A 19,268-nucleotide genomic window follows, 5' to 3' on the forward strand; every position below is an offset into this window, starting at 1 on the left:
GGATGTCCATCAATGGATGAATGGATAAAGAAGAGGACACGGGGACACACACACACACACACACACACACACACACACACACACACAGAGGAATGTTACTCAGCCATAAAAAAGAATGAAATCTTGCCATGTGCAACAACATGGATGGACCTAGAGGGTACTGTGCTGAGGGGGAGTAAGTCAGACACATAGGACTAATGCCTCATGATATGTGGAATCTAAAGAATAAAATAAATGAACAAACAAAATAAAAAAAAAGTTTACTGGTATTGTTGAGGCACTTGCACATATAAAGAAGTCTGACAGGAGAGACAGAAAGAACTGTCTGTCTGGACTCAGTAATGTGCAGCCTAGACGCCCCTGCAGGAATGAACGCTTTCCTTCCTCAGCAGTTGGAAGAAGGTGCTCAACCGTCACTCCTCTTTAAGGGATGACTGCTTTGCTCGAGGTCACACCTCTTCTCAGAGGTCCCTCACAACCGATCACTGATCAGTGTCCAGGTAGAAAGACCCGGCCCCCTCGCCGCAACTCAGGACACCTCTGAAGGGCCACCTACCTCCAGAACTCCCATGGGACGGGCTGAGGGCTTTGGGGGACCGTTTAACTTCTCCCTTGCCCAAACCTCCTTCCTTCTCCCCCATTCCACAAATGTCAACGCCAAAGCTCTCCCTAATAAATGTCCTGCACGGTATCTCTTTCTCAAGAATCGGCTTTCTGGGGAACCCTATCCGCGATCATCACTAAATCAGAATGAGGCTCCAGGATGGCTGCTCACATGGCTACCTCACACACCGTTCTCAAGAGATTCCTCTTTGGATCTCGCCATGAAATAAAAGAATCATTATTGTTATTTCAGTGTGTCAACTCATTATAAAGAATTTACAAGTGTCCTGAAGAATGGGAAAGATTGTTAAGTACCAAAGTATGTTAATGTTATATCACAAAAAAAAGCTTTCCTTTGAATCTCTGCTATTTACCAGCTGTGTAATTCAGGAAATGACACTTAACCTGCTGGAATGTTTCCACACCTGTCAAGGGAATTTCTGCCTAAATACCTGCCTAAGATACCACCACGCCACGGAGTTATTATTTAATCAAATTCTGTATGTTACCACCCACACTAAGTGGCAGTTGTTAACAGGGAAGAGAGGATTTAGCTATGGCTTACCCGGATCCTGAATGAATTTGCTTCTGTTTTTTGATAATACAGTTGATCTTTGAACAAATGCTGCCAGGACCATTGCCCTGCTTTCCACCTTCACCTCTTGTTCTTCTTGACACAATATACAGGTAACAAATTGTCTTTGTTTAGGGACCTGAGTTTGTGCTGGGCCCAATGCTGTAAGTGTCATATCTGAAATCATAGGGCTGCAATAAAAAGTTATAAGTATAATCAATGAGCCGAAGAAATTTCTATATAATCATAAAACAGTAGGCTCCAGGTATCCACTTATTCAATACATACGTTTTTTTAAAAACTATTATTTTTTATTATATTAGTTTCAGGTTCAACACACATGGTTTTAATGACTTAAATTGACAGAAGTCTTTCATGTGAATGAAACCATCTCCTTTAAGGCTCATAGCAATCCCACATACAACACAGAAGGCAGACACTGAGGTAACTGAGCCTGGCATACTCACTCTTTATGAATGTCAAGGGTCTTCTGTATATCACATCATTTTAAGCATACACATTAATTACCTTATCTATGGAGACACTCTCATACACTTATACTAATAAACTCAGATTTCTAAGATTAACTCCTGTAAGTGGAGGCCACAAAATTTACCCATCAATCTTCTATATTATTTTAGCATTAAAAGTGTACTTATAAGGGAAAAACCAAATTCTTTCCCAATTGAGAATCAATGGCTAAGAAATAAAAACTTTCTGACTTTTTTTGTTTTGTTTTGTTTTTGTACCTATTATCAAGAACAGCAGAGGTAGAGACATCCAGTTCCAGTGTCTGCTGAAAGAGTTCTCTGTTCTCATCAATAAAGTGCCGCTGCATCTCCGACATCTGGGCCATGATCTTCTCTCTGCGCAGTCGGGCAATCTCAGCTTTTCTCTTCCTCTCGGCTTTGTCTTTGTCTCTTGGACTCTGAAATTATGCTTCATTTAATTAGACCATTATATACTAAGTGCACATTTTCTTCCCAAAGCAGAAATATCTTTATTGTAAATACAAATGAAAAGCTATTCTACAATCTCACTTATCTAAATAAAAGATTTCTTAAATCAATCTACCATGTTTGAAAAAAAAAAGGGCAGACTAAAAAATTGCTACAACTAATAAAAGATAAATAGTGGCACATTTCTTGAAATTTACAATTTTGGGGAGAATAATGTCAACTATCAACATATTGCAGATAAATTTAAATAGTGAACTTGCTACAATTTTTCCTTATCATCCCATTTCACTTCTTGTACCTCTTCTGTTACGGTGCCTTCTGTCTCTGCCACAGGACTGGTGGATGAACTCTCCCTCATTTTCTTAATAGCATTAAAAGTCTATGAAAAAAAAAAAGCACTAGTTATTCCGAAGTTATGAAACATTATCCAAATTTAAAGATAAATATTTAATGTTTCTCACAAAAAGCATGAGTGATGCAGAAAATCTTACCTTTAAAATCCACCTAATCATATCTTTGTGGACTTCTAGGTAGGGAGCATTTTGCAGTGTTTCCAGCATAGCTAGAATGCTAGGAGAGTTGTTTGGTGCTTCACCAGGCTCTAAGGTGGAAAAAATAAAAGGCCCAATGACAACAGCTAACAATCCATAGTGCTAATTACTATGCACAAGGTAAAGGAAGTTGCTCATAATGTCATTTGCCTATCATTTGATTACAGCTCTTCTTCTTAGACAGTTTCAGTATTTCTTGAGAATGTGACGTATTTGTACATCACAAACATGTCATTAACAACTAGAATACTTTAATCATTCAAAACTTACATCTTGTACCAAATGATTATTTTAATATAGTCTCTAACTAAATAAAAACCCTACTAAAAAGTCTACTTGAGATTTTACAAATCTAAGAAAATGAATTAGGATTACAGGCGTACATAGTGTATAAATATAACTATTTGCTTTGACCTTTTTTTATTAAAAAAAATAATTCTTCCTCTATGAATTATTTATTTGAGGAAAAGATACTGAGTCCAAAAAAAAAGAAAAAGATAAAAGTCAAGTCCATATTCTTAAGAACATTTGATCCAATATTAGCTAATTTAGTTTTATAATCGGAAATGTCCAATTACTGATTTTCTTGATTTAGGTGTGACCATTCTGGTTCCTCTTTCCGAAGAGATGAAGAGAGTGAACTATGCGATCTTTAATATTCTTTCAGGTCTAAAATTCTGTGGCTATAAATTAGGGATTTGACTCTAAATGGTGTGTTTTAATTGCATAAAGTGTTTAAAGAGAAATATCCAGAGGAAATGATGATTGTTAAAAGAAAGAAAGAAAAAGGAAGAAAGAAAAAGTGAGAGAACCTAACCGTACGGTGATGAGTGAATGTAAAATCAGGGAATTTTCTGTGTGGTTATTCTAAAGAAAAAGCACTGGTGATTAAAAAAAAGGGCAAAAGACAAAAATGTTAATTCATAGGAAGAAATACAGGCAGGGAAAAGAGTAGGGAAAGCTAGCAACCAAGAATATAGTCTTTATAGGGAAAAGGCAGTTTCCACTCTTCCTCCCATTTAACTGGATGAGGGGAAAAAAGAAAAATAGAGATCTAGCAGCACATAAGGACTATTTCATTCTTCTCCACCACCCAGGAGAACCTAGTATTCTCACAGTGATTATTTTTCAGGAAGAGATGGCAAAGAACACGACACTGAGCAAAGTTATAGAAATAATCCTTTGCAATCAAGGAATTCTAAAACTCCTATTTTACCACCATAAATTCATTTAAACACCTCAGCAAATGGTTGATTGCAGGTCTTTATAACATAAGCCTGGGACATCTTCTGTGCCAGAAAGCGACTTGCTCAATAACTAATGGGGTTGGGTCAAAAGGACAAAGAGGCCAAAGGAACAGACTTCCACCGACCAAAACTGGCACAGGGTGAGCATCAAAAAGAATACTGATTATAACTGACTATAAAACACTGAATAAATTAAAAACCCATGAGTAATATTAAAACAAAAACAACACTAAGCAAAAAGACTCAGTTGCCACCACTGTAGGTCACTTTTAGACCAACTACTTATTCTGAAAATTATAAAGAAAAAGCTTCTCTTTAGAGGCAAAATATTATGTCTAAAACAAATGGTTAAAATACTAACTACTGAATCTAGGTGGTAAGTATATGGATGTTTACTGTACAACCCTTTCAACTTGTCTATTATGTTTGAAATTTTTAATAAAAAGTTAAAACAAAACAAAACAAAACAAAGCCTCCCTGGCCTTAAAAAAAGAGTCACGTTACTTTATACAAAACAATAATCTAATATTGTATATAAAGCCAATTTTCTTAGTTTCGATGTTTTTGTAAGATAACATCAACAATTTAAAGTGAAATCCTGATAGCATACTTTGTGTTTTAAAAAATGTATCCTAGAGTTTATATGTATGTGCTGTACTGATTTCAAACTAAGGATTCCTCATTAATTTTTCTGTTTATGAATTAAAATTTGTATTTAAGACTGTGTAGGCCCTAAGTATTTTTATAAAAATATGTCAGTGTCTGACATAGTACCTTTAATACAGATGAATACATAGAGCCTCAGAAATCTGGGTTGAATATAACCTATTTAAAACCTATGTGATAAAACAAAACAAAACAAACAAACAAACAAACAAAAAACCTATGTGATCAAATAATACAGGCTAAATTACATAATTATTTTTAAAATTATTTTATTTTTTAAATATTAGTTTCAGGTGTACAAAACATAATGACTAGAAATTTACACCCCTCACAGTGATAACGCCCTTCAAGTCTACTACCCCTCTGACACTGTATATAAATTACATATTTAAAATCACTGATATCTTGAATTAGTTTAATAAAAAGTGTACACATACTTGATATCTTCTGAGTGAAGGTAAATGTTACTATATGCTCTTCTGTTACAGTCTCCAAATGCTGTTTTTCTTCTTGTAGTGCCATTCCAATTAAATGTAACACCTCAAATACAATATGTTTTGTAACTTTTAGTAAAACACAAATCAAGTACATATTTTTATAATAAAATTCACTATTAAAAAAGATAAATCAAACTATTAAAGACTAAGTGCAATACAATTCGAAGTACTAATTTTTATTCAGTTTTATTAACTCTATAGTTCATTTTGTAATAAAGAATTCTCAGTAAGGAAACAATAATTTCTATTTCAGCTAGGAAGAAAATTCAATTGCAAATTCTTAGGGTAAATTAAAATTATTACCGGATGTGACCAGCAATTCATATAATATATAATTTTCAGTTTTATTCTTTCCCTACACTATAGTCTTAAGAAAAACCTTCTAAGAATCAGTGGCCAAATAATTAGAGCTAAAAGCGTCTATCAAATAATTATGCAGTCTATAATACTATCTAGTTTAATTTCTCTTTTCATGGACTAAAACTCTTAATTATCTCAGAAAGAGACATATTTTTATCTCTAATGCCACATAATTTATAAAGATGTTCATAGTTCTTCAATATATCTCACAAAAAATTCCTTACTAGACTTCTAAGGAAACATGTAACTACACTGAATCTATTTGCATTTTTATTGCTCTTACCCTCATCTCCAATTTTTGAGGGATATGTGTATGGGGTCTGTATCTTTCCCTACACATAGGGCTATTGTGGTTGTCAGACTTGGAAAAACTAGGTTAGCCTGAAGCAAATGCATTTATAAGGTAAGTACTGTTCGCTCCTTTTGTCCATCATTCCACACAAATCTTCTGCTCGTGTAACACCAATGGTTTCTATTATACCAGAGTTCCCATATTTTCACATTTTAAGTGTTATGTTTATAAATAGGAGGGGGAGAGTTTAAGTATACACATGAGATACCTGAGCCTGCTGAGACAATGCAAAGAACAGTAGCTTTCTTTGCATTGTCCTTGGAGGAAGTCTCTGGAGGAAGATTCTAGAACTTAATTTGAATCCTGGCTTCACTGCTTTCAAGCTACATGCCTTTAAGGAATCTTTCGAGCCTAATGTCATCATCTTTAAAATGGAAAAACACCCAGCCTCCCTCCTGAGTTCTGAGGGTTACAAATATTGTACCTGTCTAGCATAAAATAAGGCACAGAGTAGGCTAATTCTACAAATTAAATAATTATTATGTTATTTACTAGTTGAGTAACATGGGCAAGTTAGTTAACTGAATCTCACTGAAATGTGCCTTCCTTATCTAAATGATGGAAAAAGTTGTATCTACTGATAGGGGTGTTGTGGGAATTCAATGAGATAATAATTTAAGAATGATTTACATTAAAGCTAAAAAGTAAAATACAAACAAGGTTCTAGACTTGCCACTTACTAGCCATAGGACCGTATGTCTGAGTTTCAGTTTCAATTGAAAAATACGGGCACTGATGAACTCACAGGTTTTTTGAGAATTAAATGAAAAACGTATGTCAAAGATAACACATTATATAAATGATAAGAGTACTGCATAAATAAAGACATCTTAGGACCAATCAATGAGAAGCAGATTGGCCAACAGGACCACGGAAATCATAATCATGTACAAAATATCTGCCAGGCTCTTATTTTTTTATTTTTATTTTTTTGGAATTAGCTGATTCATTTTATTTTATTTTTTAATTAGTTTCAGGTGTACAAAGCAACATAATAGTTAGACATCTACATGCCTCACAAAATGATACCGCCCTGACATCTTATATAACTGTTACAATACCACTGACTGTCTTTCTTATGCTATATAAACTCCACCTCCCATGAACACACACACACACACACACACACACACACACACACACACTCACAAACACACTTATAGTTGACATACAATATTATTTTACTTCAGCTTCAGTTTACAGTATGCGAAGATCTTATTTTCATTGTCAGACACAAAAGCGGTCACCATATACTATTATTTCAATTAAGGTAACACTACGTTTGTCCGAAGTTTTCTGTGTACAGATACTGACAAGAGCATTGTGGCTGTTACTACCAAACACGTAAATAATAAACGTCTTCCAACCTACCCTCTGCAGCATGGACTCCGACCAGGCGTACCCATTATGCTCCACGGCCCACTGCAGTATCGTGCTCATGATGCACAACATGACATCTGACTGCAAAATGTTAACCAGACTCGCAAACAGAGGGCAGAATGAAGGCAAAACTGGAGGTGGAAGTGCTGAAAATAAAGCAATTATTGGTTTCTTTTGTGGAACATGTTGAAAAAACTATCCCTTTATTAGATATTTTTGATAGTCTTCACTCAACGAATATTCATTAACACACAGCTTAAAGCTATATTTTATCTTCTCAAGGTCAGTCCAATGCATTAAGAACAACTACCTACATAGCAGGACTACAAAGACAAGCCTTTCTTTTCCACAGAACTATCTTAAGATCTGAGATAAAACCATTAACCCAGAGATGACTCAGTACAGACTATTTCTATATTAGCATATGTATTAGCTCCTTGAATGTTCTGTCAGAAAGTTGATATTCAAATCTTCTACTTCACCAAGGATAAACTTCCCAGTCAATAGAAAACAATGTTTAACAAGTAAAGGAGTTTGACATGAGATCTTGGGAAAGATTAAAAATACCTGTATCTTCCCTATTTTGTCTTTTCAATTTCCGTTGAGCTTCCTCTGCCTAATAATAAAGAAAAAATTTGGACAGGGAATTAGTAATACCAAACAACCCAATATCCAAAACTACTGACATAAGGTCATCTTTGTCGTCTTATTATCCGATTTTAGAAGATTTTTATCCTTAGTTTTGTAGTCACCCCCAAACTGACATATCAAGGTTAACTTTTCCCCCCAAACCCCCCAAAAGAGTTCTTTATTGCTTTAAAATGCAGGGGAAACATGTACAAACCCAAACCAAAAACTTATTTAGGTTTGAGGTCTAAGACATGCATTAAAAACTAACAAAAGTTTCACATTTAAGTTTTGTTTAGTGCCATTTATAGAAAAAAGTGTTTGAAGAATAGATTGATAAAGGCAAAATTTAAGAAAAAATTAGGAAAACTCCATAAATCACTATGGAAAAGCACAATGTTAAGTAGTAGCAATTCTGACATGAGTGTAAAATGAACTAACTGATTATAATATAGGTTGACAATTTGTATTTAAAAGTCTGTAAAATACATATGATTATATGTAAATCGATATATATATATATATATATATATATATATATATATATATATGTATAATTATATAGATCTTATATGTATATGTATGCACAAAACACTGGGGGAAAACCCAAAATGTTAGGTGGCAGTATTATAGGTAATCTGTATTTTCTTCTTTGTATCTTTTTATATTTTCCAAATTTTCTATAATACAAATGTATCATTTTTCAATCTGTGAAAAGCAGTAAAGGTTTTTTTGATAAAAACAGAACTTAAAAAAAACCCAAAACCCAACTCAACCCTTCCCAATTACCTTGGACTGCTCTGCCCTGGAAAAGTGATAGAAATACAAATTGAACTCTTTGGCACATTCTGGTTTCAGTTCATACATGCCTCGTCCTGTTAATCCAGGTTTTCTATAGGGAAAAAAAAAAAAGTCCGTAACATATTACTAAAGTCACACATTAATTTATGAGACCGTCTTAGATAACAGAATAAGAAAGCAGAGCTCTCATATACTGCTGCTGAGTGTAAGCTGGTACTATTTTCTGTGGGTGAATTTTGCAATCTATGTCCAAAAATTTAGCATCCATTTTATCTAGCATGTCCACACTTGGAGTTTATCCTAACTGGACAATTGAACGTGATGGTCACTGTAGTGGCACCAATTCAAAGTCTAACAACAAGGAATAGGTTACACACACTATGACATCTCCAAACAACTGAACACCATTAAAAATGATGTTAATTTCTACACTGGGACATGTAAGGATGCCTGTGGTAAATTCTACCAAGTGGAAAAAAGCAGGTACAATTTTAGGGTTTCTATGTATTTTTTTTCCTGTCTGTTCTCTAGAAGCAAGTATTGTCATTATAATCAACAACAATAAAGACATTGCCATTGGGGTGGGGAGTAGGGAAAAGCAGGATTAAGACACTGCCTCAACAACCTTAACACGTTGCGTACGGTGGGGTTTAAATCCCTCATATCCCTCTGTTCTGGCAGGTTTTTAAAAGAAACTACTTTAAAATGCACTCTTTAAAGCGTAAATGCTTCTATGTCATTTATTATTTTTCTATAAATAATAGATTCTACAAATAAATTATTCTATAAATAATTATTCTACAAATAATTCAATAAAATATGCAAAGTAAAAAGAGTCAACAGTAAAAACGAGAATTCTCGTTATCCGTCCTTAACGCATGGCTCAGAAAAAAACGAAGATTCTCGTGATCCCTACGCAACATGTTAAGTGGATAAACTAACTTATTGATTGGGCAACACAATGAATGTCAGAGAGAAGGCAGCATTCAGAGGCCGGCCTACTATTTAGGTGGTACATTCAAATAGAAACAATGAAACCAATTTTAAGAAAGCTCAATGCATTTACTTAGCTCACCCGCTCAGGTTAATTGTAATTATCTGAAACTATCAGTTATGAACACCTATTCTGAATACGATGAAAATTCCCATAAAGCTACTTTAAGTTGCTGAGCATAGCACTAGATAAAGTGAAAGTCAGTGAGAAATATAGTTCAGGGTTACGTATTTCAAAATGTCTGTTACTCTTTGAAAGCAGTTAATTTTCATTCCCAGTTCCATAACAAAAAATAAACAAACAAAAAACAAACAAACCAAAAAACCCACTGAGAAAATGTTTAAAAAAACTGAATGTGAAAAAACCAAGTAAACTCACTTGAAATGGGCAACTGCTTCAATGACATTCTCCATACCAGTCTCCTTGTTTTCCTAAAAGTACAGGAACCAAGTAAGTGTGTTTCATGTTAATATCTGCTAGTGCTCTGAGCTTTTTATCTCATTAAACCTCACACAGCAATCCTATGAAGCAGATACACTATTATCCTGGTATTTACAGATGAGGATTCTATAGTGAATATAATGATTAATATACAATTAGGGAAACTTATTTGGTAAGCAAACATTCATTCAGACAGATATAATTAAAAACAAGTCACTACTATAGGGAATCAAGGAGACAGCTTTCAAAAGGAATTCAATGAAAACACAAAGTATACATAACATTTAAACAAAATTATGTAAGATTGTAATGTTTTGTGTAACAGTTATACTAATTTCTTATTTATTTTTAGAAAAATAGAATTTCCTAAATCATATCATATCCCATGATAAGATGTTAATAGGAATTGTGTAAATAAAGAATTCTCTGGTTAAAAATGTTTGGCAAATATAGTTGCTATCACTTTATACAAAGCATATACCACTTTTAAAATCTGGTTTTAAATTTTATTGTTTCTCGTATTTTAAAGTCTAAGTGAAACTGTAATTGTTTCCTCATCTAATAACTCAAGATTCATTTCCTGCATTAAAAAGTACAAGTAATTTTTATCCTGACTAGAATTTAGAAATTATTATTAAGAAACTATTAATTATTGTGGGTTTTTTTAGGTATGATAATAGCATATGGATAGGTTTTCCTAAAAGCCCCATCTTTTAGACCAGTTTCTCAACCTTGGTACTACTGACATTGGGACCAGCTGATTCTTTTTTGTGGGTGGTCCGTCGTGAGCACTGCAATGTTTAGCAGTATCCCTGGCCTCTGCTTATTGGATGCCAGCAGCACCGCACACCCTGCCCTGAGTGCCAAAGGTACCCTGGGGGGAGGGGGGAGGCAAACCATTCCTGGTTAAGAACCACTGTTTTAGGTATATACAACTTTATTTATAAATGAAGTGGTAAACTTGGCATTCTCTATAAAATAACCCAGTAGCGGGGGGGCGGGAGGGGTGTAGGGATTCATGGTTGGGATATAGATAAAACAAGACTGGTGATTTGTTGAAGCTAGTGATGGGTTTATTATGCTTATTCCTATAGATGTTTGAAATTTTTTATAATACAAAGTTTAAAAGAAGTATCACTATGCAACAATATAGGTTTAATTTCTAGAAGAATGAGCATTAAGGTTGGAAATTTTGATCTATATTTCAAATCTGGGAAAATATTTTGAAAAGCCTCAATGAAAACAAAGTCCTTTCCCAACTTGAAGTTGTGGGTTTCTAAAAAGCCCCATGGCTGAAAAATAGGTGGCTGACTACTTAATAATCCTGGGAGGAAAAATAGTTACAATTAACCTATGAAAGCTCATGTGAATATTACTTTACATTCACTATAATAAACGAGATGGCTCACTAAACTAAGTAGCCTTTGGATGCTTCAAAGGAAAAAGCTCTGGAAAACTATAGTTAACTCACTTCCTTTCTCAAAATACTCTACCCATGGCAACTATGTACTAAAGACCCTATAACAACCCCTCTCTGATGGATACATATATTCAATCCCAAGGACCAGGTTTACTTTTACTGAGCATATTTATCTCTTGCAAGGTTTCATGGTAAATGTGTCTATTCACATGTTGCTTTTCACTCCCAGTCCCTAGTATTCTTTTCTAATTATTTCTAATAAGAGTGACTAGCATTATATGTATGTCCTAGAACTGTAGTTTTTACAATTGTGAAAAAGGTATACAGAAGTAAATCTATATACATGAGACTGATAGACAGGAAAAGATTTCTAGGACTTTCTTTTTTAAAACGTAGGTACTTACATCTTCAGGTAAAGACTTTACCAATTCACTATGAGCCATAGGTTTGATGCTCAACTGATGGATAATCTCTCGCTTAATTTCATCTGTAGCTTTTACCTGTCCAACTCCAGGACTAAATCTCTCTCCTGTGAACAATAAAAAGCATACACACATACACACACACACATATTTAACATAAACAATATTTACATGATATATACTGATAATGCATGCAACACAATCTATTTTGCTTTCTGTGTCATGGAAAAGCAATGACTGGTCTGGCAACAAGCTAGGGTGAGCAGCTCCCAACCAAACTTCTGAGTCTCACACACAATGGGTGAGTGCAGGCTTTAGGCAGTGGAGAGAGAACTTTTGTTGCAGTTTTGAAAGAATGGGATCAGAAGGCGGGAAGGGATTCGTGTAGTCAAGAATTGGCATAGCGGCAGCTGTACAAGTAGCCTAGGGAACTGCCTTCACGCCATCTGCCACATGTAGCAGGGAGGGAGGCTTCCTCTGTCCTCTCTTGTGGCAAAGGAGATTATCACCTTCTGAGACCTCTTTCATTGGTATCACCTCCTGACAATTGCCAGGAGTCTCTGTTCTATGGACTAAAAAGTGTCTGAAATTGCAGGGGAGGAGGGAGAAGGTAAAGGATACGAGAATAGGAAAGATGGACTGAAAATGTAGGCAATAAGAAATCTGCATCTATTAGTGACAACTTTCTATTATCCTGGAATTATGATATCTGAAGTCAAGATGACACTTTGCACCACAAAACCATGGAGGGAAATATAGGTAAGATATAAAGTAACAGTAAATAGCTCCTAAATATTCTATTCTTGCTAGTAAACTCTCCTGTCCCCCTCTTTTCACCCAGTCTTCCAGTTTATTCTGCTTCAGCAGTTGCACTCCTTTTTCCAAAGTGCTGTTACTCTCAACATCACAGTAACCAGAGGGGAGAGAAAGATGGATGCTCTGATTTCCTTCCCCTAAAACTGAGTTAGCCGCTCAAACAAAACAAGAAACACAGTTCAGAAATTCTGAACTATTTGCTACCACAAAAGCCAATGTAATTTATAAACGTCTCAAACAATCCAAACTTACCAACAAGCATTATAATGAGGTATAGCATTTCTTCTATTAGAGTATTGTTTTGCTGAACTACATCCTGTAACAAGTGGGGGGGAGATAAACTTCAGAGATAAGAATATAAATATTGTATTATTTCAGATGATTAACATAACCCAATAGAATGAAGGATGCTTCTTTAATGATGTGTTGTGGTCTCATAAAAATTGCTCTTACCTTGTGGGCAATCTCAGAACTGAATCTTTTTCCATAGTCTGGAGTACTGAAAATCTGGTAAAGTTCAAAGCGGCTGAGCATTATCATCAGGAAATGATTTGGATCCATCATGGAGACACCTGTCTTTTTTTTTTTTTTGAGATAAAGGAAAAGAGGAAGGTCAAAAAAACTACTAAACAATTAATGAGAGATATTTTGCTTTGAGCAAGAGAAAGCAGCTTGCTTGTTCACCAATCCCCATAAAAGATGGAAACTCATTTAGCCCCAATCTCTGTAAGCGTGGAGAGGAATCCAAGTTTGTAAAACAGAACAAAGCATAAACAAAATAACCCCTACCTAAATCCACACATCAGAATAACATGGACTAACATGTATGTTCTCTTTTCTTTTAATGCTTTGAATTAATTGTATCCCTCCAAATTTAGTTCTGAAGTTTTATTTCAGGGTTCTCTTTATCACTGTCTGGTATAGACTCTGACAGAAATGTGGTATGTCAATTAAGCTTCACTAGTATTTTTTACATAAACCGTATTAAATTCTTATCAAGAACTCAAACAAATTTTTGGTGATGAATGCTACACTAACTGAAGCTACAGCTTTTAAATATTAGTTATAATTTTCCTTTAATTCCCCTTGTATAAATACCAAATCAACTTGGGTTTTAATTTATTTTGAACCAGTAATTTTCTTTTTTGAAATTTACATTCTGTACCTTTAAAAATAATTTCTAAATCCATTCAGCAGTAACATGGAAAAACTACTATGTGAAAAGCATTGTGCTATGCACAATGACCAAAAAAGGAACAAGACACTGTTGGCATGGTTTAGCGGAAAGGATGGAAAGTAAACAGGCAAACACAACCAACAGTTCTTACTTAATATTATGGTGAGCAGAAGCACCATGCTATGAGCCCGCCCAAAAGGGATACTTAGCCATGGTTTGGTGTGTCAAGGAGGGCTTCCTGAAAAGGTGACACTAAGCTAAACACTAAGACATGCAGGAAAAGAAGTTACTAGGCAACTGGAAAAAGGAGGGGTTGGGGTGGGCAATCTACGGAGCAAAAGAAATAAATGTGCAGCAAGGAGGGAAATCAAGACAAATTCAGGGAATTTAACATAGTTCAGCATCACAGGCCTTGAAAATCAGTTTAAGGGGTCTGGGTCTCCAACCAGAGGACAGTGAAGAAAGGACGGCATCCAGGTTTCTGACTTAACAACTATATAGATTGTTGAACAATTCACTAAGGTAGGGAACCCAAGATAGGAGGAAGGCATGGAGGAAGTAAGAGGAGTTATTTTGAATGTTAAATCTGAGCTGCGTCCAGGAAATCTAGATGGAAAAGTTCTATAGGCTGTTAGCCATCTCAGTTTGGAGCTTAGGAGACAGGGCTAGGCTGGAGTTACAGATCTGGGGGGAGAGAGCATCAGTGATTGGGCTCTCATGGGGTTACAAGGAAGAGGAACATTCCCCACACCTTTAAGTTTAATGCTTTTAATTCATTACCTGAAGCATTATTATATCCTTGTCAAACATTTCACGCCTGCATTTCACATTATGGTAGTAATATATCTGAAAAACAACAAAAAAAGAATTATACTGGGTAAATAGGTTTTTGTTTGTGAAGCTCTCTTCTCCCCCACCCTCCAAGAGCACATGGGTTTTGGGTAAGTGGGTGTGCGCGTGCGCTTGGCACACCATGTGCTTTCCCCAGTAGTTAATATCATCTTAGTAGGGATTAATTAGAAATTTCTAGATTACAGTGTCACTCTATGGTTCACATTTTGCATCCAACTTTCTGAGTCTCTCAACAAAGGCTTATAGCTAATAAAAATGGGGGAAAAACCTATACCAAGTCTAGGTGAGACTTAAAAATTAAAATCTCAATTTCAGAGCTATACTAACAGAACTTTTGTCTTTTAATCCAATTTAAGTAGATAAAATCTGAATTTTTATTTTATTTTTTCACACACACATTTTCTTTTTTATCTTTAAATTAAGTGTGTTTTTCCAGGACCCATCAGCTCCAAGTTGTTTCAATCTAGTTGTGGAGGGTGCAGCTCACAGTGGCCCATGTGGGGATCGAACCAGCAACCTTGGTGTTATGAGTACCATGCTCTAACCAACTGAGCTAACCAGCTGCCCCCTATTTTATTTTTTAATATCCAACTTTGTTTTATAAACGATTTCAAGTGAAAATCAAAAATTTAAGTGCATTTCTATCTTTGATATTGTTTCTTGACAAAGTATGAAGAAAACTTCCAAGAAATTTTTTTGGTTTAACGTAGTTATCTTCTCAAACAATTTAAATATAGATACTCAAATTTCAATGAGTAAAGACACTGGAAATTACATCCTTCATAGAAGCCAAGGAATGGATCAAGAACTCTCCATAGAATTAAAAAACTCGTACCTGGTTTACTAGAGAGAACCCATTTCTTCTCCACATTCCTGCATGAACTTGGGCACATAAAACAAGACATCTAAGAGGATGTTCTATCAGCATGGGTGGGCTAAGTTCACTCTGTATACACAAAAATAAAACACACAAAACTCTCAACTTTATAGAGAAGACTGACTGAGATGGATGCTTTAAATAAAGCACAAGTTAAAATTATTTTAAGGTATATTTGTATGACGGTAAAATTATGTGTCAACTTGGCCAGGCGATGGTACCCAGCTTGTGATTAACACTGGGCTAGACGTTGCTGTGAAGGTATTTTGTAGATGTGATTAGTATTGAGATCAGTAGACTGTGGGTAAAGCAGATTACTCTCCATAAAGTGGGTGGGTCTCATCCAATTAGTTGAAGGCCTTAAGAGAAAAGACTGAGGTCCCCCCAAGGATGAAGAAATTCTGCTTCCAGGCTGCCTCTGGACTTCAGACTGCAACAGCAACTCTTCCTTGGGTCTCCGGCCTGTCGGGCTGCCCTGCAGGCATATTTCTGACTTGCCAGGCCCCATACCTGCATGAGTAAATTCCTTATAATAAATCAATCTCTTTGAGCCTCTTCCTCTCTTCACACATGCATACACATGTGTGCACGCACACGCATACACACACACTCTCTCTATTGGTTCTGTTTCTCTGGAGAACCCCGACTAATAAACGTTGCTTCAAAGTGATTTCAAATACATGGAAAATAATAAATACGTATTTACTTTTCAAGTTAGTACTACTTACTAGAGGTAGGAGCTCTGGAAACTTATATGCCACTTCACTTTTGCTTAATAATGCATGCAAACCTGCATGGAAGAATAAACAAAAACGTATTTGTGTTAAGTGAAAATAATTTAGGAAAAAAAAAACACCTAAATACTCAATTTTATATCTAACTTCTCTTTCTCTTTGGGAAACTGCCATGTTATAAATTAAGATATAAAATGAATTGCATCCGAAAATGAAGCTTTAGTCTCATGAACCTCTGTATCAAAGGCACATTTAGAACTAGAGTCTTCATTACATATACCAACATACACTGATCACATTTTATAGAAGTAAATGTTAGACATATAAACATAGCAGAAGCAACTATTGTAACCATCAAAGTCATTTATACATGTTACGCCAACTTGAAGAATCATATTTCAGTGGGCCACGGAGTTTGTTCCCATTTAAAGTATAGCAGTGAGAGATCCTTCTGGCAACTGCACAGAGGAACTGGCCCTGGGATTCACTGTATTGATCCTAACCTCAGAATTAAGTTCCCTGGAATTCCCAGTTTAGGGTCAAAGCCTCTTTAGTCCCTAAATACATAGGGCTCTTTTATAGCTCAACCTCAGTTAATTCTGTTAACTAAGAATTAACTAAAAATGTTGTCTAAACACAGAATGCTTTTCACAGTCTTATCAATAAATGCTGGCCACTAGGTCAGGCCTGGTTGGAGGCTTTCCTCATCCAAGAACATGCATCACGAATCCCATTCTAGTAACTTATACTGGGCCTTTGCCGCTGACGCTCCATTAGCACGCACTCCGAGCTGTTCTGGGGCTGTTTTATGTACGTTTACTTAGCTCTCCAGTTAGAAAATAAGCATTCAGGCCACGGTTCGTCAAACAGTAAGACAGAATGCTCAAAAATGTCCACTGAGAAGAGTTGAGGGAGGTAAAGATCTGGAAGAAATCAGTCCATTTTCAGTCTTGACCATTTTCCCTGTGGGTAACTGTCGGCATCAGCTTCACTCGCACAACCAGACAGGACCCTCCTTCCTGCATTCTAATACTTTTACACAACGCCACGCTGTCGTTTGCTGGTGCTGAGGAGCAACAGTTCAGGCTGCTCAAAGCACTTACAAAAACAAAACGGGGCCTGAACGAGTTGCAGGAGTTAGGAGATTGCCTATAGTCAAACCTTCATTCTAGGTATTTTTACTCATTGCACGATTTGTCATTTATCTTAACTGTGTAGCTCAGTAATTTGATATGATGTGAAAGTGATATGATAGAGCAAGTACTCATTTGTTGCTCTGTGGATATTCAGATGTCTAAGTTGTCTAAATCACCCCGGTTTTAGTAACAATCCAAAAGTTATCAGCAGGGTCATGTGATCGTGCTCAGAACAATGGAAAAAAATGTCTTCAAAAATGAAAGAGGGATCATTACTACTGGTCCCAGGGACATTATTAAAAGGATAAAATAGGAATACTATGAACAATTCTATGCCCACAAGTTTGATAACTCGGATGAAATCAACCAATTTCTTGAAAGACACAAACTACTAAAAACTCACACAAGAAATGGATAACCAGAACCAGCCTGTATCTATTAAAGAAATTGAATCAATAATTAAAAACCTTCCAAAAAGGGAAGTTATCAGGTTCAAATGGTTTCACTGGTGAATTCTACCAAACATTTAAGGAAGAAATAATACCAATCGCCCACAATCTCTTATACACACACAAAACCACTTTCACATCATATCAAATTACTGAGCTACACAGTTAAGATAAATGACAAATTGTGCAATGAGTAAAAATACCTACCTTTAGAACTTCTCTTTTCTACTCTGAAACTAAATGGAACAATACTATGTGAGTAGGACAAGAATTCCTCCAATCAAGGACTATAGAAGGAAGCTGTACTGAAATGAGTCCGCAGAGATATTCAAAGCTTTTGGCCGCTGCAATGTGGCAGCTTCAACAAATATTCTACCAAGTATAAATGGCCTGGAAATCAACTACTTAATGATTAAAAACTATCACCCCAATTTGAAACTTTCTCTTTACCTGTTGCTTAAAAAGCTTATCAATTAATGATTAAGAAACAGCTGAGAGTGAGAGAAAATCTAGGGTGGTTTCAATTTATTAGCAATCACTTTGAATTGAAGTTGGGTTGAGTTAAACAATAAAACATGGTACCTACAGTTAAGTCTGAAGAAGCACTATGGTAGTCATTATATGCCCTCTGGTGCCAAACTACCTCAGAATTCCTACTCTGACTCTTTCTTGCTGTGTGACACCATGCAACTCACCTCCGTGTTTTAGTCTTCCCATATGTGAAGAAAAATTAATTATAATACCTATCTCATAGGCCGACATGATGATTAAATAAGTTAATGCATGTAAAGCTCTCAGAATAATGCGTGGTGGGAATTCAATAAATATTAATCACAAGTCAATTTAAAAGCTAGTATCAGGGTTCTTTTTGGGGAGAAATACTTTACCTGCAAGTAAGCGAGAAACTGGGAGGTGAATGCTAACTTTTTCTTGGGAAACACAGTATCTGATAGTTTCCACTGAATGTCCACAAATGCTTAATGTGATTGGCTGTTCACCGTCAGTAAAACCACCGTGACATTGCATCAATACAGCAAGGCTTTTCTTGTAAGCTTCAATTAACACTTTTTCCTGGAAAAAAAAGAGGGTTTTCTGTAAGTTACTCAAAAGGTTGGGTTTCTACAACACTGAATAAGCACCTCAAATTCGATGATGAGTAAATACCTCAAATATCAATATAGGCAAAATCAAACTCAATCTTCCCTCCCCAACTAGGTCTCTCTCTTCCAGTGCCCCGTCTTAGTGAATGACATCTCTGTACAGTTGTGGAAATTCAGAGGTTATTCCAATACCCGCTTTTCACTCATTTACCATTGTCTGATCTATTACTAAG

General features: G+C 35.6%; 1 protein-coding gene across 6 annotated transcripts in view; it reads right to left on the minus strand.

Annotated features, from left to right (window-relative positions):
* UBR2 (ubiquitin protein ligase E3 component n-recognin 2) overlaps nucleotides 1–19,268 on the minus strand; it is a 106,535-nt gene that overhangs the window by 28,521 nt on the left and 58,746 nt on the right. For all 6 annotated transcript variants that reach the window (XM_019738385.3, XM_019738383.3, XM_019738384.3 and 3 more), the window contains 16 exons: nucleotides 18,823–19,006; nucleotides 16,345–16,406; nucleotides 15,575–15,685; nucleotides 14,668–14,733; nucleotides 13,164–13,286; nucleotides 12,963–13,026; nucleotides 11,877–12,001; nucleotides 9,990–10,042; nucleotides 8,606–8,708; nucleotides 7,757–7,805; nucleotides 7,181–7,335; nucleotides 5,038–5,140; nucleotides 2,628–2,737; nucleotides 2,435–2,515; nucleotides 1,927–2,105; nucleotides 1,169–1,368 (listed from right to left, as the gene is read on the minus strand). In XM_019738385.3, coding sequence (XP_019593944.2) covers nucleotides 1,169–1,368; nucleotides 1,927–2,105; nucleotides 2,435–2,515; nucleotides 2,628–2,737; nucleotides 5,038–5,140; nucleotides 7,181–7,335; nucleotides 7,757–7,805; nucleotides 8,606–8,708; nucleotides 9,990–10,042; nucleotides 11,877–12,001; nucleotides 12,963–13,026; nucleotides 13,164–13,286; nucleotides 14,668–14,733; nucleotides 15,575–15,685; nucleotides 16,345–16,406; nucleotides 18,823–19,006 — 1,768 coding nt within the window. The remainder of the gene's footprint in view (nucleotides 1–1,168; nucleotides 1,369–1,926; nucleotides 2,106–2,434; nucleotides 2,516–2,627; nucleotides 2,738–5,037; nucleotides 5,141–7,180; nucleotides 7,336–7,756; nucleotides 7,806–8,605; nucleotides 8,709–9,989; nucleotides 10,043–11,876; nucleotides 12,002–12,962; nucleotides 13,027–13,163; nucleotides 13,287–14,667; nucleotides 14,734–15,574; nucleotides 15,686–16,344; nucleotides 16,407–18,822; nucleotides 19,007–19,268) is intronic.

This window comes from Rhinolophus sinicus, chromosome 2 (assembly GCF_057876585.1).
Source record: "Rhinolophus sinicus isolate RSI-liver-muscle chromosome 2, RSI-T2T, whole genome shotgun sequence".
Lineage (NCBI taxonomy): Eukaryota > Metazoa > Chordata > Mammalia > Chiroptera > Rhinolophidae > Rhinolophus > Rhinolophus sinicus.